General features: G+C 53.7%; 13 protein-coding genes across 13 annotated transcripts; 6 read left to right on the plus strand and 7 right to left on the minus strand.

Moving 5' to 3' along the window:
- Positions 1–259: 259 nt before the first annotated feature.
- Positions 260–3,691, minus strand: J4E86_003166 (uncharacterized protein; the record flags this gene model as incomplete). The annotated part of the gene is made up of 1 exon (XM_051443722.1): positions 260–3,691. The coding sequence occupies one exon, from the start codon at positions 3,689–3,691 to the stop codon at positions 260–262; it is 3,432 nt and encodes a 1,143-aa protein (XP_051305217.1).
- A 330-nt stretch (positions 3,692–4,021) lies between these two features.
- Positions 4,022–4,934, plus strand: J4E86_003167 (uncharacterized protein; the record flags this gene model as incomplete). Its single annotated transcript, XM_051443723.1, has 2 exons — positions 4,022–4,338; positions 4,388–4,934. 2 exons carry the CDS (start codon positions 4,022–4,024, stop codon positions 4,932–4,934), a joined length of 864 nt encoding a protein of 287 aa, XP_051305218.1.
- A 184-nt stretch (positions 4,935–5,118) lies between these two features.
- J4E86_003168 (uncharacterized protein) lies at positions 5,119–5,726 on the minus strand (the record flags this gene model as incomplete). Its single annotated transcript, XM_051443724.1, has 3 exons — positions 5,119–5,472; positions 5,521–5,600; positions 5,654–5,726. The coding sequence occupies 3 exons, from the start codon at positions 5,724–5,726 to the stop codon at positions 5,119–5,121; spliced, it is 507 nt and encodes a 168-aa protein (XP_051305219.1).
- Positions 5,727–6,008: 282 nt separating this feature from the next.
- J4E86_003169 (uncharacterized protein) lies at positions 6,009–6,956 on the minus strand (the record flags this gene model as incomplete). Its single annotated transcript, XM_051443725.1, has 1 exon — positions 6,009–6,956. One exon carries the CDS (start codon positions 6,954–6,956, stop codon positions 6,009–6,011), a length of 948 nt encoding a protein of 315 aa, XP_051305220.1.
- An 867-nt stretch (positions 6,957–7,823) lies between these two features.
- J4E86_003170 (uncharacterized protein) lies at positions 7,824–8,732 on the plus strand (the record flags this gene model as incomplete). The annotated part of the gene is made up of 1 exon (XM_051443726.1): positions 7,824–8,732. One exon carries the CDS (start codon positions 7,824–7,826, stop codon positions 8,730–8,732), a length of 909 nt encoding a protein of 302 aa, XP_051305221.1.
- A 419-nt stretch (positions 8,733–9,151) lies between these two features.
- J4E86_003171 (uncharacterized protein) lies at positions 9,152–9,683 on the plus strand (the record flags this gene model as incomplete). The annotated part of the gene is made up of 2 exons (XM_051443727.1): positions 9,152–9,538; positions 9,612–9,683. 2 exons carry the CDS (start codon positions 9,152–9,154, stop codon positions 9,681–9,683), a joined length of 459 nt encoding a protein of 152 aa, XP_051305222.1.
- A 564-nt stretch (positions 9,684–10,247) lies between these two features.
- On the minus strand, positions 10,248–11,886 carry LGD1 (L-galactonate dehydratase; the record flags this gene model as incomplete). Its single annotated transcript, XM_051443728.1, has 4 exons — positions 10,248–10,744; positions 10,802–11,498; positions 11,671–11,775; positions 11,839–11,886. 4 exons carry the CDS (start codon positions 11,884–11,886, stop codon positions 10,248–10,250), a joined length of 1,347 nt encoding a protein of 448 aa, XP_051305223.1.
- A 1,079-nt stretch (positions 11,887–12,965) lies between these two features.
- J4E86_003173 (uncharacterized protein) lies at positions 12,966–15,329 on the minus strand (the record flags this gene model as incomplete). The annotated part of the gene is made up of 3 exons (XM_051443729.1): positions 12,966–15,133; positions 15,180–15,266; positions 15,314–15,329. The coding sequence occupies 3 exons, from the start codon at positions 15,327–15,329 to the stop codon at positions 12,966–12,968; spliced, it is 2,271 nt and encodes a 756-aa protein (XP_051305224.1).
- A 552-nt stretch (positions 15,330–15,881) lies between these two features.
- On the plus strand, positions 15,882–16,370 carry J4E86_003174 (uncharacterized protein; the record flags this gene model as incomplete). Its single annotated transcript, XM_051443730.1, has 1 exon — positions 15,882–16,370. The coding sequence occupies one exon, from the start codon at positions 15,882–15,884 to the stop codon at positions 16,368–16,370; it is 489 nt and encodes a 162-aa protein (XP_051305225.1).
- Positions 16,371–16,918: 548 nt separating this feature from the next.
- Positions 16,919–18,027, plus strand: J4E86_003175 (uncharacterized protein; the record flags this gene model as incomplete). Its single annotated transcript, XM_051443731.1, has 3 exons — positions 16,919–17,079; positions 17,135–17,150; positions 17,224–18,027. The coding sequence occupies 3 exons, from the start codon at positions 16,919–16,921 to the stop codon at positions 18,025–18,027; spliced, it is 981 nt and encodes a 326-aa protein (XP_051305226.1).
- Positions 18,028–18,196: 169 nt separating this feature from the next.
- Positions 18,197–20,006, minus strand: J4E86_003176 (uncharacterized protein; the record flags this gene model as incomplete). The annotated part of the gene is made up of 4 exons (XM_051443732.1): positions 18,197–18,821; positions 18,874–19,404; positions 19,460–19,845; positions 19,893–20,006. 4 exons carry the CDS (start codon positions 20,004–20,006, stop codon positions 18,197–18,199), a joined length of 1,656 nt encoding a protein of 551 aa, XP_051305227.1.
- A 569-nt stretch (positions 20,007–20,575) lies between these two features.
- Positions 20,576–22,687, minus strand: J4E86_003177 (uncharacterized protein; the record flags this gene model as incomplete). The annotated part of the gene is made up of 6 exons (XM_051443733.1): positions 20,576–20,776; positions 20,826–21,190; positions 21,239–21,654; positions 21,704–22,412; positions 22,464–22,613; positions 22,666–22,687. The coding sequence occupies 6 exons, from the start codon at positions 22,685–22,687 to the stop codon at positions 20,576–20,578; spliced, it is 1,863 nt and encodes a 620-aa protein (XP_051305228.1).
- A 742-nt stretch (positions 22,688–23,429) lies between these two features.
- Positions 23,430–24,971, plus strand: J4E86_003178 (uncharacterized protein; the record flags this gene model as incomplete). The annotated part of the gene is made up of 1 exon (XM_051443734.1): positions 23,430–24,971. The coding sequence occupies one exon, from the start codon at positions 23,430–23,432 to the stop codon at positions 24,969–24,971; it is 1,542 nt and encodes a 513-aa protein (XP_051305229.1).
- Between the last annotated feature and the right edge of the window lie 21 nt (positions 24,972–24,992).

The following is a 24,992-nucleotide window of genomic DNA, read 5'->3' on the forward strand; positions in this document are numbered from 1 at the left end:
TGTGTTGCGTACTACCTACTTGCTCAGATATAATGGTGTGTATGCAGCAAACCTCGTAAATGCGACGGGGTATTTGTCCACCCCTTGCGACCGTCGTTGCTCAGTCACCAAGTAGGCGTTACGACTAATAGGAATAATGTTACGCATATATGTTACATTGTATTTGAAAATGCTGTCGCTAATTCTAATGACTTTTATCAACGACATGGTGGGGTAGAGATGTTCATATCACACGCCTGTAAGGTAGCCTTATTCCTGTTCAAGCGCTTTGAACACACTCAGCCAAGCCACTCCAGCTGTCGGCGACCCAAGGCGCAAGTACAACTGCCCTCTGAGCATCTCCCACGTCGCCGGTACCACCCATCGCGCCTGACAACCCAACAGCACCAAGCGTACCATTCGGCGGTGCGTTGCGCATCGCAGTTTCCTTTGCAAGCGTGCTGGCGAACGCATCACCTTCAGCAGCGTCGGCGAGCTCTGTCCAACCAGTGTGTTTCCAGGGGGCAAGCATGACACTGCGACGAGCCTCATCCAACTCTTGCTCCTCACCACCTAGACTGACTGAGATGGCTTCGATAACCTTCTCCACGCGTGCCAACTGTTCGTCGCCGAGCTCCTTGTTCGTGCGCAGTCGGTCCAGATCGTCTTTGATGGCTTCCATGGTTTCCAAGTCATCGTCGAGTACTGTCATGGCGCCAATGAGGGTCAGCAAGCCAACATGGCCTTCGTGCTTCTCAATGGCGGTAAAGAGCTGGTCGCGAGCCACTTGCTTCTCGTTCTCTCCGCCCTTGGCCCAAAGTACTTCTGCGAGAATGCAGATGATGTCTGGGTTGGCCCCAGTTGCCTCGAGCGATGTTCGGAAATACGGTATCGCGGCGTCGAAGGAGCCACTAAAGTAGTGTGCTAGACCAGCTGTGAGACGAGCTGATAGCTTGGTCTTCGAGATTTGGTCACCGGATAATGCTGACTGTTTGGCATCGCTGTCCAATTCAGACAGCAGATCAAGTGCGGTCTCAGCTTCTTCCGCGGCCGAATGGTAGGATTCGGTAGCGAGGAGGTTGCGGGACAGATCCGTCTTGGCTTGTGCAACACGAGCTAGGGACGCCAGCGACTCTGACTTCTCATATTCTTGCTCTACTGTCTCGTTCACAGCTTGCATAGCTGCTACAGCAGCGTCATAGTTACCAATACGCTCCAAGAACAAGGCTGCTAGGTGCTTATGTGGGATGTCGTAAGGTACTTGTATGTTGAGCTGTTGGAGCGCGAACAGAGGTTGTATGAGGTTCGTGATGTTGCTGGATGACGAAGGCGAAGACACAAGGAAGTCGAAAGCCGAGACGGCGTACTGACGTTTAGTCAAAAGCAGTGACGACTCTGAAAGCTCGAATGCGTGAGTGAAGTGAGAGAGCGCCTCGTTGGAATCCCCGGTGAGCAATGCGACGATGCCTTCGCCGACCCATGCTAATGAGTAGTCGGGGTCTTGCGATTGCGCCCTTGAGAAGGCGGTGTGCGCAAGTTCGTGATCATTTTGTAACAAGTAAAGCGCTCCTAGGTTCGTCCAGGTGTGCACACTTCGTTCGTTGAGATGTAGGGAGCGAACAAAGGCGTGCTGAGCGACCTTGGGGCTCAGTGTAGTCGTAATAACACCAAGCGAGTTCCAGAACTCCGAGTTACCGGCTTCTAGTTCGATAGCACGCTTGAAACATTTCATGGCTGCTCGAAGGTATGTTGTGAGTTTCGACCCCTCAATGCCTTCCTGCTCTAAGCAGACATGTGCTCTGTACTCTGTCCAGCCTAGGTTGTACCACGCTACAGCCTGTGCGTGTATGTCATGTGCACAACTGGAAACTGCTCGTTTTTGTGCAAGTATTGAGGCTTTGAGCACCTTGGTGAGAGTATCGTCTTTATCTGCGGAAAGTGCAGCCAGCGTATCCTGTCCGAGCCCATCGATATCCTTGTGTTCATCAAAATCGATGTTCATATCCGACTTGCTACGCAGCACCTTCTCGATCAGCTCCACTGGAAACTGCTTGAGTTTATCTTGGACCCAGGTGAACAAACTGCAGGCATCGCCAACAGCTTTCCAGAGGTTGAAAGCATCCGGCTTGTACTCAGTGATCGACATCGCAACTTCGATACCGCGGGTCGCGCTATCGGCAGCCTCGCCGAAGAAACCGGTTTCAATGCAATGCCAGCCCTTCTCTACGAGAGTCTGCAGAAGTGCTATCGAGACACCAAACTCTTTCGGTCGAGACGCTAGTACAGCTTCGTAACCTGCAAGAGCTTCGTTGAACTCACTCAACTCGCGGTTGACGTTGGCGAGCATGTACTTGGTGAACCACCCCTCTTGGTCAGACCTCTTCAAAATAACGCCATCTGTCGGGTTTTCTGCATAGTTGAACGCGCGTGATGCTGAGTTATATCGACCAGAGTTGTGGTAGCTCTCTCCGAGACCGACGTAGGAGTAGTAGTCGTCTGGACTGATGCGTAGTGCAGATAAGAAGGACACAATACTCTTCTGATACTCTTGCTTGTTCATCTGGACGACACCGAGTGCAGAGAACGGCCAGCTGACGCCTTTTCGTTTCGATCCTGGTGTCTGACGGGCTTTTCCGGAGTCTACCACTCGCTGGGACACGACCTCGACAATGTCCCACTCGCCTTGATTGGCGAAAAGGCGAGCAAGGCGCTCAGCTGCGACGACCTCAGAGGGCGATAGCTCGAAGGCTTTTTGGAAGCACTGCCGTGCTCGTCTGCGGTCCTTATTGTAATCTTCGTAGAAGATGCCAAGCAGAGTGTATGCTGGCGCATAGTTCGGGTTTGCTTTGATCGCTGCGAGCAGCTTCGCATACGTTCCTTGGCGGTCCTTCCTCGCTTGCTTGGACGGATCGAGCTCCCATATACATACACCTATTCTATAAAGTGTCTGTGCGTGGAGCTCGCGGCCACGTTGCTTAGAGGCATCGAGCTGCGGGTAGTCGAGGTACTCCTGGAGCCTTTCCAAACCAGTCTTGTAGTCGCCGGCAAGTGCTTGACACCAAGCTGATTCTGCACCTATGCGACCATTTGAGGGATCTTGCTTTAGCGCCTTCTCAAGGAATTGGAAGGCTTGCTCATATTCCTCTTCTTCTTCTAGGACCAACCCGATGCCGATGAGAGCAGAGGTAAACTGTGGCTTGCGTTTCAAGATGGATTCGAAGATACCCTTGGCTTCCAGATGATTTCTTGGGGCCTGGTAATAAACTAAAGCAGTAGCAAGCGTACTACTCAAAGCGTCGCGAGTTCTCTGAAGTGATAAGTCGGTCTTCTTAGCCTCCGCAGCAGCATATTTCAAGCCTTTCCTTGTGCTCTCGACCGCGCTTTCGTACTCCTCCAAGGACAGGTAGTAGTCTCCGAGCAAGCAATGTGCAAGTGGCGATCTTCCCGCCTCGGTAATTCCTTCAGTCATCAACACCAGACAGTCCTCCTGTGAGACTGGAACATCTTGAGTAAGAGCTACCCCACCCTCGCTCAGGTCAGGTCCTTCTCTTGAGTCGCCTTCTTCTACAAGCGGGTATCTTGATATACCGCTGCTCAACCAGCCTGTGATGACTTTTGATAGTCCCTCGTTGGGGAACAGCTCGACGAATTGCCGCAATGTCGATATGTCGAGATCCAGCAGGTCGTGCGCACTGTCCGCGTGTGACGCCATGACAGCAATCCGAATTTTTGAACCCAGCCGATGCAATGCAAAACGCCGACAGATGCTGTAACGAGAGGAATCCGAAGTACCAGAGTTACTCGAACGGGTTTATTGTGAAGAGTAGCGGCAAGGAGATTGCAGAGTGGTTGACGTTGATGTTCGTGTTTTGGTAAGGCTGAAGCCCAGGATCGACGCTAGCATGCCGTGCGTCATTGCCTGCTCTTTCGACGCTGCGAGCCCCACACCAAAGCTCCAATTCACTCCTCATGGCACCTTCATAACACAAATAGCGCCGTACGGACGGCTACTCTCCAAACTATCGCTACCCAAATCAACGACATGTCTACGAAAACGGCGCTGAAGGCTGCGAAGGCGGCCATTGGCGCAAAGGATTGGGAGGAAGCGAAGAACCAAGCGACAGCAGTGCTGGAGAAGGAGCCCCAAAACTACTTCGCCTATCTGTTCCTCGGACGCGCCAACGACGGTCTGAGCAGATTCGACGAAGCGGCGAAAGCCTACTATGACGCGACCAAGCTCAAGCCTGAAGATCCACAGGCATGGCTCGGGCTAAGGGGCATGTACGAAGGTCTCAAGGGCGCCAAGGTTGATGAGAACATTGATGTCGGACTGGAACTAGCGCAGATATACATGAATTTGTATGTTTTGTCTATACAGGTGGAGAGGCAACAATGCTAACAAGAACAGGGACGACGCGCACAAGTCCCAATCTGCCATCGATAAGCTCGTAGATCACGCCCGTGCTCATGGCACCAAGACTCAATATGCACGCGCACTCAGTACCCAGCTGCCGTCCTCTCCCGTATACTCTTACCTCGAAGGTCGTCTGCCAGACCCGTCAAAAACGTACACGCGCATCGCCGAGATCCACGAGACACAGGAGGCTTCCACAATCAAGCGGCTCATAGAAGAGAGACGACTTCGCATCGGCGCGACACTGGAGGGTACCACAGCCTCTGTTAAGAACGAGATATACGCTACTAGCCCGCTAGAAGGGATATACGAGGAGATCATCAACTGGACGGGCGATGACGAGCTGAGACGGGAATACGAGGAGAAGCTGCTTGCTAGAGCGTACGATACCTTGATGGTGCTGCCATCAGGAGAAAAGGCGGAGAAGAGGGAGAAAGTCATGAAGCTGGCCCATGACATGGTTGTGATCAAGCACCCGAACCTCCTGGCTTGGACAATCGAGTTGGAGTGGCGGAGCGGTATGGAGGTCGAGGCATACTAGACGATTTCACGAGATTCTGCATAGCAAGGCGTTTGGCTGTTCGATGACCGTTTTGGGGGGAATTTGGCACATGAATGGGACCGAGTTCGGACCCCCTTCTGAAATATACGAACATTTGCATTATGATAATCTTTGCGCAAAAACGTTTCCAGACGCCAGACGCCACCCATGCTACCCTTGCTCTCTACGCGTTCGCCGCGCCTACGACCCTCTTTCTCTCCTCTACACTGTAAAGACTTTCGCCTTGTTTGAGCGCATGAATGAGCATCGGCACACTGCTCGCCTTGAAGTCTGGTGCTTCACGCACTTTGTCGAGATCGTCAGCGAACTCAGCCGCGATTTTGCGCAGATAGAGGGCGCCGAAATCGTCTTGCGCCTGTTGGCTAGCCTTTGACGCTGCCTGTTTTGGTGGCGGAGAAGCTGGTACATCCGTCATAGCGACATCTTCATCTGGCTGAGCCTCTGGAGCACTGCCTGTCTTGGACTTCTTCTTCTTCTCTTTCTTAGCGGGTGCTGGTGCTGGCGCTGGCGAAACATCCTTTTTCGAGTCAGATCAGATCAGACCTGTTCAACGCGACACTCATACCTTTGTTTCTTCTTCTACCGCGGCCACCTTTTGACTCTTTACACTTGAGACATCGCTGTCACTTTCGCTCGATGATGAGACTGTCCAGTTGTTAGCGTAGCCCTCGCGAACTGTTGAACATCGCTGCTTGTACCCTCCGTTCTCGTCTTTCTCTTCTTCGACCGCTTCTTCTTTTCGATACCGCTTGCTCCCCTTTGCGCCGCCATTTCGTCGTGTTTGGTGGATTGGGAAAAAGTTCGAGATGTGAATGTTGGTTATCGATAAGGCACGTGCGCCGCTAAATCAAGGGTCTGCACTTTTACTAGTCTTCATCTCTCTCGGCTCATAGCTTCACGACTGGAACTAGAATATTGTCGGAAAGGGATGCCTGTCCATCATATGTTCGAAGTTACGGGTGTGACGATATGTCTGCTACGCTTGCCATGCCGCGAGATGCAAGTACCTCTATCTGAACTAACTCGGAAACCCTAGGTATCCTCCAGCCTCTTTTACAAGATGCTCTCTATCGTAGCAAGCTCTTCCATGGCACTCTTTACGCTCGTCTTGATCGCGTCGCTAACTGGCAAGTATGGACGCCTGGGGTTGAGCTTTCCCTCTGCGCCCCCAATACCAGCAGCTTTCGCACTGTATTGACTAACAGCGTGCTTTGTTGGAGCGATTCCAGCCTTGATCGGGCTCTCTGCGAGCGCCGCCTTCCGGTGAAGCTCCAGGGCTTCTTGAGTCTTCCCAGTAGTGTACCACTCGTAGACCTTTGAGCAGACCTTCGGGAAAACGTTGCTGAATGCCGACACGCACCCTGCACTTCCGACCGCAAGGCCAGCAACCAACCAATCCGCTTGGCCCGCATACGTAGAGAAGGTATCGCTTGGCAGCTCAGCACATAGCCTGGTTATCTTCGCGACGCTGCCACACGTCAACTTTACGCCGACAATCTTGCCAGGGTTCCGTTTTGCGAGCGCGGCGATCGTGACAGAATCAAGGTCCACCCCATTGCAGATACCCGGGAAGTTGTAGATGACGATAGGCAACTCGGATTTCTGCGCAACCTCATCGTAGAAAGCCATGACAACTTCTTTAGAAGCTGCTGGCCCATAGTACGCCGCTGGTAGCAAGAGTCCATAATTGGCTCCAGCCTCAATTGCGTCGCTAATGTTCTCCATGACTTGAGGTACAGAGAAGCCTGAGATGCCGGCCATCAGAGGGTAGTCGGGGCCGACGGCCTCACGAGCACATTTCATCAACGCTCTCTTCTCATCGCGAGTGAGGAGAAATGCCTCAGCGTTAGAGCCAAGAATGACTAAACCAGTAAGACCCGATTTGGAGAGGTATTGGAAATACTGTTTCTGTGCGGCGAGATCCAAGGTTGCCGTGTCGCTTTCGGAAGTGTAGAAGGTTACTGCGGGGCACCATACGCCCGGAGCTGGAGGAGGAGCCATAGCGACTGTAGCTGTTAATAATAGCCTCCGGGGAGGGTATGCTTTCTGGGTCGACCTTGGTGATCAAAGCGGGGAGGCGGGGTGCAGGTGGGGTAGTAAATCCGACAATGGAAACCTGCGAGCGTTTCTGTAATCAATACTTATTTCAATGTTCAGCAGCACATAGGTAGTAATATATGAGATCTGAGTTGAGAGGATACGAGGTGGCCATGCACCATCGGAGTCATGCCATGGGCCTTCAATAGCCGCTGCGCGGAACGTTCCGACTATCCCGATACTCGCATTTGTTGAGCCTCATCTTCTGCCATCTCCACTCTTCCAATAACGGCCTTCCAGATAGCGACCTTTCTCGTGAAGTCCACCGAATACATTTGGAGATGTATCACTATAAGAACGCCTTGGGAGTGGCCGGTCCACCCCTCACCTCCCCTTCCTAGGTTGGCCCCACTGCTTTCAGTGGTAGACTGGACCGCTGCTGCCAATCGGAGACCTATGAAACAACAGCATGTTTCTCGGCTCGATCACCGTCATGAATACAGCCATTTTCGACAACGATGAGAAGAAATTTCTGTCGGCATATTCGACTATCCAGGGCAGCATTAGGAACGATCTTCTTGCTCTACTTGACTCAACCCTAGCATAGACAGATCCTAGTGTCCAGGCTGATTGCATGTGTCTATTCCAATGAGAGAACCTCTTCTCAAGCGGGCAAGATGTCGTCTCCGAAAAGTCATTAATGTCCCCCGCCCCCGCGAAACCCATATCAGCAAAAAAGGACTCACGCGACACGATCAACAAGCTCCTGACTTGGCGAATGCAACGACAGTCACGATTACCAAACCTAAAAACAGGCTCCAGAAAATACTCATGACTGTATCGAAGAAGTACAGAGGACGATTACACGACGAACTCGCACAGCGGCTTCATGAGGATGTTCGCAACGCCCGAAGCATCGACATATCACGCACTATGGATGTTCCTACCCCTGTTCTCGTACCTACACAAAGGCAGAGTTTATCATTCTTATTGATGCCTGCAGAGATTCGAAACGAAGTCTATCAGTATCTCCTGCCGGATGTTACCAGCCTGCGAGACGTTACCGGTCTTCTTAGCGCTTGCAAGCAGACCCGTCAAGAGCTTTCCAGCATGATCGTTGCCGAGAGCCAATTAGTCATGAACGGCGCAGTACAGAAGAGCATCGATATGGTTCAGGTCGCTTTTTCCACCAATGAGACAGATACGGTTATCGGCACGCCCCAGATTCAGACGCATTCCCACCTTCACAATGTGAAAGTCCGTCTCGGAATGCGCGATACACGCTCGCTACCTGCCAACGCAAATGCACCACGCATATACTTCGACGACGTCTTCGCCTCGTTCCGCGAATTACTGAGCCTACATCTACCCTACGTTACCGTCAATGTCCCTGCCACGATCGCCAAAGACGCCAGCATAGCCGATCCTGAACTTCGACATCGCCTGCTAGACGCATGCATCTTTACCTTCAGGGGATTGGAAGAGACTCCAGGGGTCACAATGAACGTGCAGCACGTTATATTCAAGATTCAGACTCACAAGTGGGATACCGCGGCTCTCATACATGAACCTGTTGTAGTGTTTGTAAGACGTATCAACGAACAGAAAGAGATCAAGTTTGATCTGCTTTGGAAGGACCCAAGGACGGAGAGCCAGCAAGACTCCACAGACATGGCAATGATGGCACAGTTGAAGGATATCGTGAGGAAGAGTCGAGAAGCTACTTTAAGTGATCATTAGTCACCGGTACAGAGCTGCATACTCCTGGCAAGCAACGTTGGAGATGCGAACCTGTGGCTGATAACTCCTAATCGCTAGGATCTTTCTGAGTACTTAGTTCAAGGGAAGCGACGCATATTCCGTAATAATTACAAACAAATTGTTGTACCTTGGGTCGCCTAATGATATCCCCATAACAAGTACGAAACTGGTCTGGGCTCCTTCGACATGTGGATTAAAGAGTTTTTCTCGTTGCCATCTGACCAAGTCTAAACGTATGGGTTCCAAGGCTGTCCCTTCGCATGAGTATAATTTTATTCTTTGCCGCCAAAACCCCATCACCTACGACTGCCCCTCCTGCCCGCTTAAACTCTGAAACTAGGGAATATATCGACATGAGTAACGCGTCTAGCAAAACCGCGAGAGGAGACTCCGACCCGATGACCAGTGGGTACAGCAAGTCAGCTCCTACCCATGACGGCACCGATCGCTTCCTCCAATTGCCAGGCGAGATACGCAACACGATCTACAAATACGCACTCACTGCCAACCATCACGAACTCTTCTATCGCGACTCGATCGACTTCGAATCAATACCCCAGGCAGTGACCGAAGAGGTCAACAGTATAGACGATGTCTGGCACGCAACACCCCAAGAGTGTGTAGATGCGTATTACAAGCATGAGTCCGCGCAGGGCGCCAAGCTATGTTCTACCGCGGAATCTACATCCGAGTACAACCAGCTCAAATACGTGTGCAAGCAACTCTACGAAGAGACCAAACACTTGTCACTGTTATACAACGATATCGTATTCGCCCAAGACACCGTATGCGCTCAAAACGCTACTCATCAGTTCATCCGCTTCGTGCGCCAATGCGACAAGTCTTGGACTTCTAAAGTCAAAACTGTGGAAATTCGATCATCTGTTCGCTCCAAAGATGAACGAGTGGATGTCGGAGGCCTCATCGTGAAAGGGCACTTCGATGAGTTGCGCATTACGTTAGCCGGCCCCTGCCATAAGCTAAATCTTCTGGCCGACTACTGCATCGAAAATCCCAGGGTGCATGTCCGATTCCGTTTATTGACATTCGGACCGTTGTGTCTTATGTATCACGAGGCAGCGCTTTTTCAACGTCGACTTCCCTCAGTCTTCTATGGAAATGGGACTTGCGTACCTTTTGGTAACCATCTGCGTGTTATCAACGACCATTGCAAGACTTTAGCTGTTCGGCTGAGCCAATGTCGCAATTTTGGGTTGTTCTTTACCAAAGAGGAAGCGTTTGATGAGCAAAGACTTAGGAAGTGTATGGTAGAACATAAGTTCTTTCGCAAACACATCTTACCGCTACATGATGGGGGATTGGGAGGAATACATCGAGGGTAGGAGGAGTATCTTTCTTGAGGGGGTGTGATTACAGGTAGTCTCGGAGAGGGCGAACGCGATGTATTAGTAACAGAAGGACATCTGCGCTTAGCACAAGGCATCTACTCGCTCAAATACGATTATTTCATTCGACGATTACCAAACTACATCTTTAGATCTTAATACCCTCCAAAATCGGCTTCGCCTCCTCACTCTGCCACCACCCATCCTTACCACCAGGGAAGCTAAACCGATCCATACTCTCAGGCTTCATCTCAACCGAGTAACCAGGATCCATAGGAGTAACATAGTAGCCGTTCTCAATCCTGGACGGGTGGAAAAAGTGCTCATGCAGATGGTCAACGTACTCCAACACCGACTTCTTCCCCGACACAACAACGTAGTCGATGGTGGAAAGATGCTGTGTGTACTCTGGTAGACCGACACCACCCGAGTGCGGTACGATGGGGATGTTGAACTTGGCGGCCATGAGGAGCACGGCAATGACTTCGTTGACACCACCGAGACGGCAGGCGTCGATTTGGCAAATGTCGATGGCGCCTGAGGCGAGGAATTGCTTGAACATGACGCGGTTTTGGCACATTTCTCCTGTTGCGACGCCGATGTTGTATGGCTTTAGGGCTTCGCGAATCGCTTTGTGGCCGAGGACTGTTGAGGTCAGTATGCGTTTCTCTATAACATAGAAGCAAGGAAAGGGGTACGTACCGTCATCAGGGCTGGTGGGCTCCTCGATAAACCACGGCTTGAACTCCTTCAACGCCTTCATGTACTCAATCGCCTCCGGTACACTCCAGACTTGGTTCGCATCTACCATGAGCACATTACCCTTGTCGAAACCAATGATCTCTCGTGCGATGCTTAGACGCTGCTTATCTTGCGCAATATCGCTGCCGACCTTGAGCTTGAAGTGCTTGTAGCCCTTTGACAGTGTCTCCTTCAGAAGACCACGCATCTTGTCTTCACCGTAACCGAGCCATCCCGCAGAAGTAGTGTATGCGGGGACAGCGCGGCTATCAAGGGCTTCTTGGAGTCGCTCTTTCTTACCGGCTTCGGCTTTGGTCAAGATCTCCAGCGCCTCCTCGGGGGTAATGGCATCGGTGATGTAGCGGAAATCGATCAAGTCGACTATTTGCTGGGGTGTCATGTCTGCAACGATGCGCCATACAGGTTGGCCGAGCGATTTGGCCCAGAGATCCCAGATGGCGTTTACGACGGCACCGAGAGCGAGGTGGATGACACCCTTTTCGGGTCCAATCCACCGGAGTTGAGAGTCGTTTACCAAGTGGCGCCATGTCTTTCCCCAGTTGGCAACTAGTGAGTCGAGTGTGTGGCCCTTGATGCGGTCGGCAAGGTAGGCGATGGCGGTGCATACGATCTCGTTACCGCGGCCAATTGTGAAGGTCTGCAAATTGTAAGCAATCAGGAAACGAATGGATTCAGTTGCCAAGTGGTCACAAATTGGCCGGTTCAGGGGTATCCATGAGTTGGGGGAAGAGATGAGATGATCAGGGCGGACTCGCCAAAGTAGCTCATCTCTTCTACTCATGGCCAACATCGAATGAGATTAGACCTACCATACCATGACCCTTGAACTCAGAGTCTGTGTGTAGGATACAGTAAGCTGAAGAGTAGTCTCCCGCTGCGTTCATAGCATCGGAACCAGTCTTGTCAAGGGATGTCTATTGCAGACGCGTTAGATTCCTCTTTCTCTATTGTATAGCTTGAATGACTAGGGAGCATACCGGAAACCGCACATCCCTCGTCTCAGCACCTGTGATTGTAATGGCCATTGTGATGTTTTCGTTGTGTTGCTACCGATGTTCGGAATGATCGGAATACCCCGCAAAGCTACCAGAAGTTGAGATTCTTTTCAAGCAAACTTGAACACCAGGAAAGATGAAGATGAATGAAGAGGTCAAGGTGAAATGGTTGAGCGAGATACTTATTCCGTCCGGAGGCAGGATCTAGACGGTCTATTTAACTGGCAAGGCATCCGGCACAACACTCCACGCATCTCCACGCCAAATAGTGCCAACCGCCCGCGCCATCGTGAATTCCACCCCACTTGCCCCTCATCATTCGTGGAAGATCTCGGCGCGCCACTTTCTGGGGCTGGAAAAATCGGGGCATTTGGCAACGTTGCCGGCATTTTATTTACCTCACACGTGAGCTGTACAGTGCTACACCCCACGAACTATAGGGGTCCCTTGCCCAGAACGCGGCTCCAGGTGCTTCGCGGCTAGGCGAGAAGCTTGGGCTTGACGACGCGTGACAACGCTTAACAGCGTGCGAGGAGGAACTACGTGGAAAGCCGCCGTGATGACACGGGCAAGTAGTTCAATATGAAGCTTGTTCCTGACCTACCCCAACGACTTCTTTACAATCATGAAGTGTGATCAAATACCGCGGCAAACAAGGCTTACCGGCCGCGGGGTGGCATGAGTGGGTTTAAGGAGTAGTCCAACCCGAGGATCATGAGTACCATCAAGGTAGACTCTCAATGCTGAACATCAGCAAAGCAAAAAGAGCACGCATAATACTTACGCCCCATAAAACTACAGCGAAGCATCATCCAAATTTGAACAACGGTAAAAGAAGAACGCCTGTGTATTAGTGGTGTGACAATCGAAAGTAAAAGGACGGACCTGGTATGACTCTCCATTCCAACCATACGCCCATTATCTACACGTCGTTTCGTGATGCAAGATCCGAGGACCCTACAGCGCGTCAATACTACCCAAACAAGACCAAGACCTCCCAAATACTCACTCGCCCGGTTCGTGAGGATTGCAAGAGCCACATCGGTGATGAATCCGAAAGGCACTGTCGAAGATAGATTGCTGTTCCACATGAGCAAAAAGCAACGTGCTCACTTGATACCCCTCTTCTCGGTCTCACTGTAGTAGATGACCATACGCCAGAGCTTCTTCACGAGTGACTCGGCTTCGTCATCGAGAGCCACTTCCAAGTTCTCCACCAGGGGCTGCGGTGCGCCCTTGCTCTTCAAATGGTCCACGATAGCGTCGACAAGCATCTCTTCTTGTACACCAGTGAGCTCAAGAACCTTGTTGGCAGCCCACTGCTTGATATCCTTGTCGATGTTCTTCTGAGGCAAATGCTCCCAAGCGACGGGCCATTTCCACAGGCCTTCCTTGTCGTTGGGAATGTCGCGCGCCAACTGTCGCTGGGCTTCTTCGATTTCTTCTTGCGTAAGGTTGGCACGTACAGCCGCATCGAAGTTGATGGGCACGAGAGTTCGCTTCTTGGCACCGGATTGATCTGTGAGGTCCTCGTCCTCGAGCAGATTCTCGACATCGGCGGCGGTTCGACGGGGAGCGGCAGTCTTTTCGAGCTTCTTGGCGGCGGCCCCGAGCGAGATCTTGAAATGAGCTGGCTCGCGCTGTTCCTCCCTGCGCATAAGCTCTTCGCCTTGCTCCTCCAAGAAGGCATCGGCCTGGCCGCGGGCATGGTCCTTCTGCTTCCTCTGCGAGGCCAACTCGCGCCGTTCTTGTTCGCGATCGATCGCGTCTTCCTTTGCCTCCTGTCCACGGACTGACTCGCGGTCGCGGATCCAGTCGCTGTGATCGCGGTAGTAGAGATCGCGTCTCGAAGCTGCCTCTTGATCATCGTCAAATTCTCGAAGTTGCTTCGCTTGTGCTGCACGAGCTTTCTCGCGCTCCGCGTCCATGTTCTTGAAGTAGTCGTTTGTACGCTCGACGGAAGCGAAAGTACGACGCTCGGTCTGAAGCCAGCGGGAGAGTTGCTTCTTGTATGCCTCATCAGCTTCTTCTGCTCGCTTCTTCTTGCGACGACGCTCAAGTTCTGAGTCGCTGGCGGAGTCATCGTCGTCCTCGCGGTTGATGTATGCGCCGTTATGTACGGCACCGCCATTGACAAAGTTGACACCACCTTGGTAGTCTCGGGGAAACTGTGAGCCCTTGGGCCCACTGGGTGCACCTTGAACACCCCGTTCTGCTCTGGGGCCCAGCGGTACACCATTGGCACCTCCGGGTCCAGTAGGGGCGGATGGTGGTGGGGATGCACGTCTACCACTACGCCTGCGCTCCTCGGCCTCAAGCTCCTCTTCTTTCAGGAGTCGTTCGCGATCGCGTTGGTTGGAACGGTCGCGGAAGGCAGCAATTTCTGCGGCGACAATTTCGCGCATCTCTGCAGGGATGTCCGCAAGCTCATCCTCGCCATTCGCAAGGTTGACGAATGCAACTTCCACGTCTTCACCGTCTTGTGCCTGTGCATCTTGCATCATTGTGTCTCCTGCGTAGTCGACGTTGGGTGCGTTCGGCGGGTTGAAAAAGCTCGCGAGGACCGAGGAAAGCGCTTCTTTGGCACTGTCGAGCCTGAATTGAACCGTGGCCTCGTCTTCGTTTCGGGTCTTGCTCCATTCCTCTGCGTACTTGATCGAAGCATCATCCACCATGACGTGCAACTTGGTCGTCTCCACCTCGTCTTGTTCGCCGTCGTCGGTTTTGGGCTTGCCGGCCTTTTGACGTTTTGTAGGCACACGCACGTCTTTGAATATCTCGGCGGCTGTCTCCAAGCTCTGGGCGTCTCCAAACTCGGCGAACCCAAACGTCTGGGGCTTGTTGTTGGCGTCGGTAGCTCTCGTCCACCGAACAAGCTTTCCTGCCGTCTCGAGGATGCGCTCCATGCCCTCATCGCCTCCAACGCCATCGGGAATGTTGCCGACGAAGATGGTTCGCGCGATATCTTCGCGCGACGGGGGATTAACGGGCTGGACGGCGTCCCTGCGATCGCCATCTCTGTCCATGCCAAGGCCACGGCGACCGGGTGGTGCGGCGTTGTCTCTTCGGCCGCCTACAGGGCTGTCGACAGCGCCAGCTCGTCCGCCCTGTGTTCCCAGACGGATGACGGGCGCATTGAAGTTGAAGGTGGGCATGTTGGTGGGCGGTGCCCATCCGGATGGCAGAGCGCGTGGTGCATTCATTGCTGGCGGGCCTTGGGCGTTCGCGACACCGGGGGGAACTGCTACGCCGGGGGGAGCTGCTGCGCCGGGAGGACCTGCGCAATGTCAGCGTTGCTATTGTCAGTTACTGCTATCACATACCCATTCCAGGCGGCGCCATGCCTGCCATGCCTGCCATGCCTGGCGGAGTGCCTGCGAAGCCCGGAGGGCGGTTGTAGCCCGGAGCACCTGCGCATGTTAGCTGAGTTCGCGTCGCAAAGGATCACTTTACATACCAGGATAGCCGTACATCTTGCGCAGATATACAGTCGCCGGACTTGGTGGGATTATTGAAAGAGAGAGGTTGGATAGGGTATCGAGGTCGCTGTCGCGTGTTGCAGTGAGAGAAGAAGTCACAGTTGAGATTTGGAGCTCGAGGAACGCTCGGACCACTATATCGCCGACAAATTTGGGAACCGCGACGTGCATGACCTCCATCATTCACCGGAGCCATCCCGCAATTGCCCGCCGCCAGCACGTCTAAGCACCCCGCCCATGTCAATACTGTAGCAGCAGAGATTCAGAATGGCCTCACGATCGTTGGGTGAGCTTCTGCTCCGCCCTGCCAACTTCACACGGATACCACACACCTCGAGCCGGACAACCCCGACATGGACATGTCAACGAGCCATTTCGAACACACCGAGATGCCTTGCGCAACAACCACTGCCGAAGAACGACGACGAGCACTATGTACCCGAACGGGAAGCTCAACGGCCGCAAGCCCGCTACGTTCCTGAGCGGGAGGCCGCAGCACCACAACCTCGGCCACAGCCCACCACCCAAAGAAATACTACACAGACAATGGACGCTCTCCTCGGCAGCATGCCTCGGAGCGCAAGGCCTAACACACCAACCGACCGCGTCTTCGGCGAGGAGTTTGCGGGCTCCGGCAGCAGACGACCTGGTAGGAGGCCAGGCCTGGATTTCAGCCAAATGGCGACGACCGATGGAATGCTAAATCCCACCCTCGCCAACAAACCCTCCGAGGCGTCACCTCTCGCTGTACAACAAGAAGAGACATTTGCCCAGTACCCGCGCTTGAACCCCGCATATGGACGCACTGTAGAGTTGGATGTCAACCGCGGACGTGATATTGTGAGGGGCATCGGCATGTTGGGAAGTTTAATGGCAAGGAACAAGGTCAAGAGCGACTTCAACAAGCAGAAGTTCCACGAAAGAGGCGGACTGAAGCGGAAGCGGTTGGCGTCTGAGCGGTGGAGGGCGAGGTTCCGAAAGGGTTTCCAGGACGTCACAAACCGAGTGACGGAATTGACGAGGAAGGGATGGTAGATCCGAATGCTCTTGTTCTGTGACTTGGGGATGGTTTGGAGGGGCGTGTGTAAATCGGATGTGTACATATTGTACTGTAACAGAATTTGCATAGGAAGCAATGACTGCTTCTCGATTTGATAGATATGAAGAGATCACGATTGTCTCCGTAAGCTAAAGATGTAGCAATACTTCATACTGCACGATACTGTGAGGGTCACCCTGAATACACATGAATCCACCCATCATATTGTCAAGTCCAGGACGTGGCTTTATACAGCTTGACTTCAATTGGCCCTTCTGAAGCACGAACAGAACACATTCCGCGGTAAATAAAGCAAGTCGGCATCTTTTTCGTCTTGACAACCATGTCGCGCAGGTGAAGCTTGGATTGCGGAGTTGCACCGGGAGTGTCTTTGCCGCGGGCGGGCACAGGCCAGGGACCTCGATCCGTACTCAACAATGTCCAAGTTGACACATGCACCTCGACCGTCGCAGCTGCCTTACGCGCAGCACCAACTACACATGCGCTTAGTGATTCCTTGAGCCTCCTATATATCATAATCGCCATGATATTGCAACGAAAGTCACCATCATGGCTCCCTGTCATCGCGTTGTTCTCGTCCTTTGCAGCAGCATTGAGCGGACAGGAGCCCATGAAGAGCGCAGAAGAGGCACGAGGATACAACCCGGGGGAAATGATACCAGTCAGTTGTTTGAACAGGACCATGTAAGTTACAGCACCTCCACGAAAAGACGCGAGTGCAATTGCTAACCCCAACCAGAGAAACCGGTGAACATGTACGCCCACTCCCTTCACACCCCAAGCCACCCGCGCAAACACCTCCAAACCAACTAACACACCCCCTCCCAGATCACCGATGCCGCCGGCCATCTCCAATACATACCCTTCCCCACCTGCAACGAAACCGGCCAACCCCTCCACCTAAACTTCGGCGTAGAAAAAGACGTAAACTGCACCATAGACTTTGTAACAGACGAGTTCTTCCACCTGCTCGAATTCTACATCCACAACGACGCGCCCCTTTCCTGCCGCATCCCGTCCAAACCGCTCCCACCCAGCGTCCTAGAAACTGAATACCGGGTCAGCGATGAAAGTACACAGGAGGGTGCGTTGGGGACGCAGAGTACAATGTACACGCCGCTCATTATTGCGCTGGCGGGGACGCTGCAGTTGAGCCATTTGCATGTGGGGAATTATTTGAACCTGCTGGTTCATGCTAGTCCTAAGAGTGTGGCGCCCGGGACGGTGGATGCAGCGACTGCGTATTCCGTGTCGAGTCATACGCGCAATACCAAGATTACGATTGGGGATCCGTTGAGTCTGGCGTTCAGTGTGCGGTGGTATCCCAGCACGACGCTGCCTCCGGGTTGGAGTGGATATGGAGGACATATTTATACTAGTACGTTGGTGTACTGTTTCTTGAGTGCCGTGGCGAGTGCGGCTGTTTGCGTTGTTTACTTCCGGGGTGTTGAATTGCCGAGACGGCTGAAGAGGTATGCTACGGATAGGATGAATGGTGGAGGTGGAAGAGGATTTGGAAACGGAGGCAGTGGATACGGGCTCCCGGTCGCCAACGGACGAGGAGGCGGCATGGGCAGTGGCTACGGTTTGGGAGGATATGGCTACGGAGGCGGAGGCAAGAGAGTCGACTGAGCTTGACATGTGACCGTGTATATACACAGGCGTGACAATATACTTCAATGTGTCCATTGGTGTTCCATAATCTCGGTATCACCTACAGATACTTAAGATGCTTGCTATATAATTTATCCTCCAGTCATCAAGTCATTCAGCCATTACAGCCTCGTCACATATCATCCGTTTACAAAGTAGACTTCTTCTTGAAGGCGTTGATGAGTCCACTTGTGCTAGCATCGTGAGAAGAAGACTCCTTGGACTCGTCAAGCTCAGACAGGATCTTCTTGGCCAATGACTTGCCGAGCTCGACACCCCACTGGTCAAAGCTGTTGATGTTCCAGATGGCGCCCTCGGTGAAGGTGAGGTGCTCGTAGTAGACGATCAAAGCACCAAGAGTGGCAGGTGTGATCTTGTCGGCCAAGATGGATGTGGTGGGTCGGTTACCCAGGAAGGTCTTGTGAGCGACGAGGTCCTCGGGCGCACCCTCAGCCTTGACCTCATCGGGGGTCTTGCCGACCATGAGGGCCTCAGCTTGGGCAAAGAAGTTGGATGCAAGCATCTTCTGGTGCTTGTTGCCCTCGACTGGGTTGTGGCTCTGAGCGGCTAGGATGAAGTCGGTGGGGATGAGCTTGGTGCCCTGGTGGAGGAGCTGGTAGAAGGAGTGCTGAGCGTTGGTGGCCGGCTCACCGAACAGAATGGGACCGGTAGTGTACTTGACGTAGTCACCGCTGCGGGTGATGGCCTTGCCGTTCGACTCCATAGACAATTGCTGGAGGTAAGCAGGGAACCTGTGCATGTACTGGTCGAAGCTAGAAAGATTTAGACTAAGCCTTTTCGCAAGATAGCAACTTTGAAACTTACGGAGAGACAAGGTGGGTCTGGGCACCGAAGAAGTCGGAGTACCAGACACTCAGAAGACCACCGATGACGGGAATGTTCTGCTCGAGAGGGGTCTCCTTGAAGTGCTTGTCCATGGCATGGGCACCAGCGAGGAGCTGGTGGAAGTTGTCGAAGCCAATGTAGAGAGCAACACTCAGACCAATGGCACTCCAGACACTGTAACGTCCACCAACCCAGTCGGAGAAGCCGAACATGTTCTTCTTGTCAATGCCGAACTTGGTAACCTCCTCCTCGTTGGTGGAGAGGGCGACGAAGTGCTTAGCAATGTCCTCCTGCTTTGCGCTCTTCAAGAACCATGACTTTGCGGTGTTGGCGTTTGTGACAGTCTCGGCGGTGGTGAAGGTCTTGGAGGCGATGAGGAAGAGAGAGGTCTCTGGGTTGGAGTCCTTGAGGGCCTCTGCGATGTGGGTACCGTCGATGTTGGAGACGAAGTGGATCTTGAGATCGCGCTGGGAGTAAGCCTTGAGAGCTTCTGAGACCATGACGGGGCCACTAAAAAGAGTTAGCATGTTTTTGAAGCGTATCCAAGTTGCGTGGAATTGCATACAGGTCAGAACCACCAATACCAATGTTGATGATGGTGTCGATCTTCTTGCCAGTGTATCCCTTCCACTCGCCACTGCGGACTTGCTCGCTGAACTCCTTCATGTGGTCGAGAACAGAGTTGACGTCCTCGACGACGCTCTGGCCATCGACCTTCATCTCCTGGTTGGAGGTGTTGCGAAGGGCGACATGGTAGACGGCGCGGTTCTCAGTGAAGTTGATCTTCTCGCCAGCGAACATGTCATCGCGGAGCTTCTCGAGGCCAGCCTCTTTTGCGAGCTCGATGAGAAGCTTTAGTGTCTCCTCGGTGACGAAGTTCTTGGAAAAGTCGAACAGGATCTCGGAGTTCTCGGCATCGTTCTTGAAGGTACGGCTGAACTTCTCGAATCGCTACCATGTTTTAGCAAAGGTACTGGGATAGCTTCTTCTGGGCTTACCTGAGGATCCTTCTTGAAGTACTCTTTCAGGACGATGTCCTTGCCAAGCTTCTGGTGGTGGTCCTGGAGCGCCGACCAGGCGTTGAGGTCAGAGGCCTGTGCGAAGCCGGGCATGTTGTGTTGCGGGACTAGGGGTTGGGGTATAAAGGTTTGGACTTGGACAATTGGACAGAGGTAGGGTCAATTGCAAGTGCGAGATGATGAAGAGGGTGTGAGTAAGGTGAAGGTTGTTGTTTTGGCCGATGTCATTAGAAATGTCGCGGCCGAGACCTGGCCCCGCTTGCGTCAGAGCTTCGTTGAGGGAAGGAGGGGCACCACTTTTCCCACGCGCTTGCTGTCACGACATCCCGTTGGTCCCACCCCGACAGCCCTACAGCATTTGCAAGCACCACAAAGCCGATCACTAAGATTCGTGCATGTCAAACTCAAAGGGGATATCGTCTTGATTTGCTTGCCTGAATTTAGGCTTCTCTCACACAAATGCTGCCTCAAGCGCCATGCCATTGCACCTGAACCCAAAAAAGCATCAAAGAGCGCTGAGATCCCACCAATCACCACGGCTTCTATCTGTGGATCCAAAGCCGGTGGGTGTTGTGCCTGGTGTCGGCTCCATCGCCGTGACAAGCCACACGCATACTCAACGGAGATTTCCCGAATCCTAATTTGTTACGCCCAGGAATGCACTATCTTTCTGTCACACCCTCGAATGATGGATCCTTCACCGAGCCACCAGCGTCGCCAAGACCAGCAACAGGGCGGTTGTATGACCATCCCGCGAATTGCTGCTGCATGGTCTGCGAAAGCATGGGACCATCGACATATGAATCTGTTGGAGCTTCGGAAGTGAACTCGCGGTCGAAGTTGGCAGTGTCCTTTGCGTCAACCTGAGGGCATGTTAGATTTGACTCCTCGAACAATGATGACATTACGTACCACATTAGGCTTGAAGCTGGGCTCGTACTTCCTCTCAAGAAGCTTTCGCCAGTCGATGCTGTGGAAGAAGTAGTGCGCCTTGATCTCGGCTGCGCCCTTAGCACCCAGTCGCTTCTCAGCGTTGCGGTCTAGCAGGCGGGTCAAGAGATCGCGTGCGGCCGGTGGCACGATCTCAGGGCCAGGGAAGTGTAGAGGCTCGGTGAGAATCTTGCGGTACATGTCGTTGGTGTTCTCATCATAGAATGGGGGCAATCCAGTCAACATCTCGTATAGGAGAACACCCAGTGTCCACCAATCGACAGACTTGGTGTAGCCAGCGCCAGTAAGGAGTTCCGGAGCGAGGTATTCTGGTGTTCCACAGAACGCTAGGAGGTGTTAGTAGGCTGACACAAATTCATTCGGACTCGACTTACTGTTTGTCCGGTCCTCATCCTTCATGTCCAGCTTGCAGAGACCGAAATCGCACAGGGCAATGTGGCCAGTGTAATCGAGAAGGATGTTCTCGGGTTTCAAATCACGGTAAATGACGTTGAAACCGTGCAAGCACTCAAGAGCGCACAGCAGTTCAGCGGCATAGAACCGAGCTCGGTTGATGTCGAACCGTTGTTCCTTCTGCAGATGGTGGAAGAGTTCTCCACCGTTGACAAAGGCCAAAACAAGATACAGCTTCTCTGGCGACTGGAAAGAGAACTTCAACGGAACGATGAAGGGGTTGTTGATTTGAGCCAAAACAGACCGTTCGGCCAGAGTATGCGCGACTTCGGATCGGGAGATGATGTGTGCTTTGCGAATGGTCTTGAGGGCGTAGATCCGGTGCGTGTCTTTCTTCCTGCGCGGTGTGAGTAGTTGTTAATGTGACAGAAAGTAGAAGCACATACTGCACCTGCATGACCTTTCCGAAACTGCCCTTGCCGACTACTTTGAGGAGTTCAAAGTCGTCAATCGCGAGACGGTCTTGCCTGTTCTCGACAAAGTTGACGCCGACCTTCATCTGGCCGCTACCGAACTGCACTGGTATCCAGTCGGCACCGGCCTGGCCAGCGCCACCCTCTCCATTTCCGGCCTTGCTGTCCTGCCGCGACTCCTCGAATCGGGGGTGGACCTTCAGTGTTCCAATGAAGATGTCTTCGTTGCGACCAGCGTTGGGCGAGGCGGAGGGGTTTCGGATGTAAAGCGAGACGGTGAGGTCGGTGACACGGGACACATCGAACTTGTACTGGGTGTTGCTGCCCGCCCAGAGTGGGTTCTCGGGGGTACCGGAAACTGCGTTGATGAAGACCTGCTGCTTGTCGAAATCGACGAGGGCATAGGGCAGGTGTTTTGAGGAGTAGCGACCGTGGATCGTGGGCGCGGCATTGATGCTGCCAGCAGCAGACTGCGGCCGGTGCGAGGACGAGCCGGGGCGCATTGAGCCCGCGACCGAGAGGCCGCCGCCCTGGGACATGGAGCCCTGGTGGTGGCTGCCGCCGCTGAACTGCTGCTCGGCGCCGGCGGGCAGGGAGAACTTCTGACCCTCATGGAGCGTGACTATGAGGATACCGGGGCGCAGGGGCTGTGCCGGCGCGGAGGCGTTGGCTTCTGAGGCGGCTGTTGGGGTCGGTCAGCAGGCGGTGAGTGTGGGCAGAGGGTCCCAAGTACCAATGCCATTGTCCTTGGAGTTGCCGAGCGTCGTCGCGCTGGCGGCGGAACTCGAGGCTTTGGGCGTCGGCTGGTCATCGACTATGGTCGACGTCGACGACGAGCGACTGAATGTGTTGGCGAGGGGCGCCAGATGCGTCTCCTTGAGCTCTGCAGCACGTGTTAGGGGGGCCTCACGCAGACGGGCCTGGGGGATACGCACTCTTGGTGAGCTTCCAAGACATGGTTGCGGCAGCTCAGCGGGTGGGCAGATGCAGGAAGAACAGACGGACAGCTGGGAGTGGAGACAGGCGGGAAGGCGACGAGGGGCACACCAAGGGCGGAGAGGGCGCGCAAGAGGCAGAGGAGGATGTCTACAGAGCAGAAGCAGCGGCAGGAGGCAGGTATAGGGCGCGGCTGGTGGCGATGCTGCTAACGTCCGAGTGCCCCAGGCCTTCGTCAATGCTGCGATGCTCAGGATAGGGTCCTCGTTTGAAGTTGGGTCATTGGGTCTGAAACTAGCCTTCATTTCGGAGGCACCACGCACTGACACGCCAATCCTCCCTCATTCCTTTGCGTGTTTCGCGTGTTGCAGGACGGGCGAGTGAGTCTTGCTTTCTATTTTAATCTGCCTGGCTGCTGCGGCGCCATCGCGATTCTCTGCGACATCTGGCCTGTCAGTCCTGCCTCGGCTGCAGCTGCCGTGGCCGCGAACGTTGACCCTCTCCCGCCCGCGTACGTCAACACCGCGACCTTGGAGCCCAACACGACTCTCCCTCGACGCGCTATTCACTCCCAGGCGCCCGTCCCCGTCCAGCATTGCGACCTGCGGCATTATCCTGCATTTCATTAGGCCATTAGTCAGCGCCCCCGCCGACCCCGACACGCGCCCCTGCCGTGCACAGCCACAGATACCGTCACTGCGTCACCCCGTCACCCCCAATCACCAAACCCGCCTTCACCTGCGCGCGCAATTAGCGGGGCACCATGGGTGTCATCAAGAAGAAGACAGGCACGCGGGGCACGGAGGGCGGGACCAAGTATGTTTGCGATGTTTGTTCATCCGATATCACGTCGACCGTCCGCATACGCTGCGCCGAGGACGTCTGCAACGAGTACGACCTCTGCGTGCCCTGCTTCTCCGACGGCAAGGCTTCGCGAGACCACCAGCCTGCCAAGCACAAATTCAAAGTTATAGAACAACACTCAATACCTATATACACCGAAGACTGGGGAGCGGACGAGGAACTGGCCCTGCTGGAAGGCGCTGAAACATACGGTCTGGGATCATGGGCAGACATTGCGGACCACATAGGCGGCTACCGCGAGAAGGATGAGGTCCGTGACCACTACATCAACACATACCTAGACAGCCCAAGCTTCCCTCTGCCTGAGCACTGCAGTAAGGATGATACCGAGCTCAGCACCCGCATACCACGTCATGAGTTCCAGGCGAGGAAGAAGCGGAGGATAGAGCAGAAGAAGGAGGAAGCTGCAGGCCGCGAGCCCGATGCGCCGAAGCAGAAGCCCACGGCGAGTGTTCCCGCCTGCCACGAGGTCCAAGGATACATGCCCGGTCGTCTAGAGTTCGAGACGGAATACTTCAACGAGGCCGAAGAGGCTGTGCAGCACATGCAGTTCGACCCCGGTGATGGCTTGAACCCAAGGACGGGCGAGCTCGAGCCGGAGATGGACCTCAAGATGACCATCATGGAGATCTACAACCACCGTCTAGATGCCCGAGTGGAGCGCAAGAAAATAATATTTGAGCATCAGTTGCTCGAGTACCGCAAAAATCAGCTGGCCGACAAGAAGCGGACAAAGGAAGAGAAAGATCTGATGAACAAGGCCAAGCCCTTTGCCAGGATGATGCAACATGCAGACTTTGAGCAGTTCTGCAAGGACCTCGAATACGAGCACAACCTTAGACAGGCCATCTCGCAACTTCAAGAGTGGAGGAATATGCAGATCACGAGCCTCAAAGCCGGCGAGAAGTATGAACAGGAGAAGCAGCAACGGCAAACCAGACCGCCTCCCATTGGGCAGTTCGATCGTCTTGCGTCCAGTAGGATGACCAAGCCGCAACCGCCTTTTGAACAGCCCTCTGCAGCGACAGCATTGCTTGCACAGGAGCTGCCTTTGCACGTCAAGCAGAACAGCGGTCTTACTACGCCACCTCCTGATCGCGCACAGAATGGCGTCAATGGTGCAAACGGCGTTCTGACACCTCAGCACTCCAAGACAAAGTTCGTGCCTAAGTCGCTACCGAACACTGTACCCTTGAAGTTCGGCAAGGAGTCAAAGGCGGATCTTCAGCTCCTCAATCCAGAGGAAGTGGAGATATGCAGCACACTGCGCATCATGCCCAAGCCCTATCTAGCGCTCAAGGAAACCATTATTCGAGCGGCTCTAAACAACGGCGGCGCGCTTAAGAAGAAGACGGCCCGTGAGATTTGTAAGATTGACACAAACAAGTCGTCGCAACTGTTTGAATACTTTGTACACAGCGGATGGATAGCGAGGGCATGAAGGCACCTGAGCCATGGCGTT

The sequence above is a fragment of the Alternaria arbusti genome (genome assembly GCF_024043155.1).
Source record: "Alternaria arbusti strain BMP 1465 chromosome Unknown scaffold_3, whole genome shotgun sequence".
Classification (NCBI taxonomy): domain Eukaryota; kingdom Fungi; phylum Ascomycota; class Dothideomycetes; order Pleosporales; family Pleosporaceae; genus Alternaria; species Alternaria arbusti.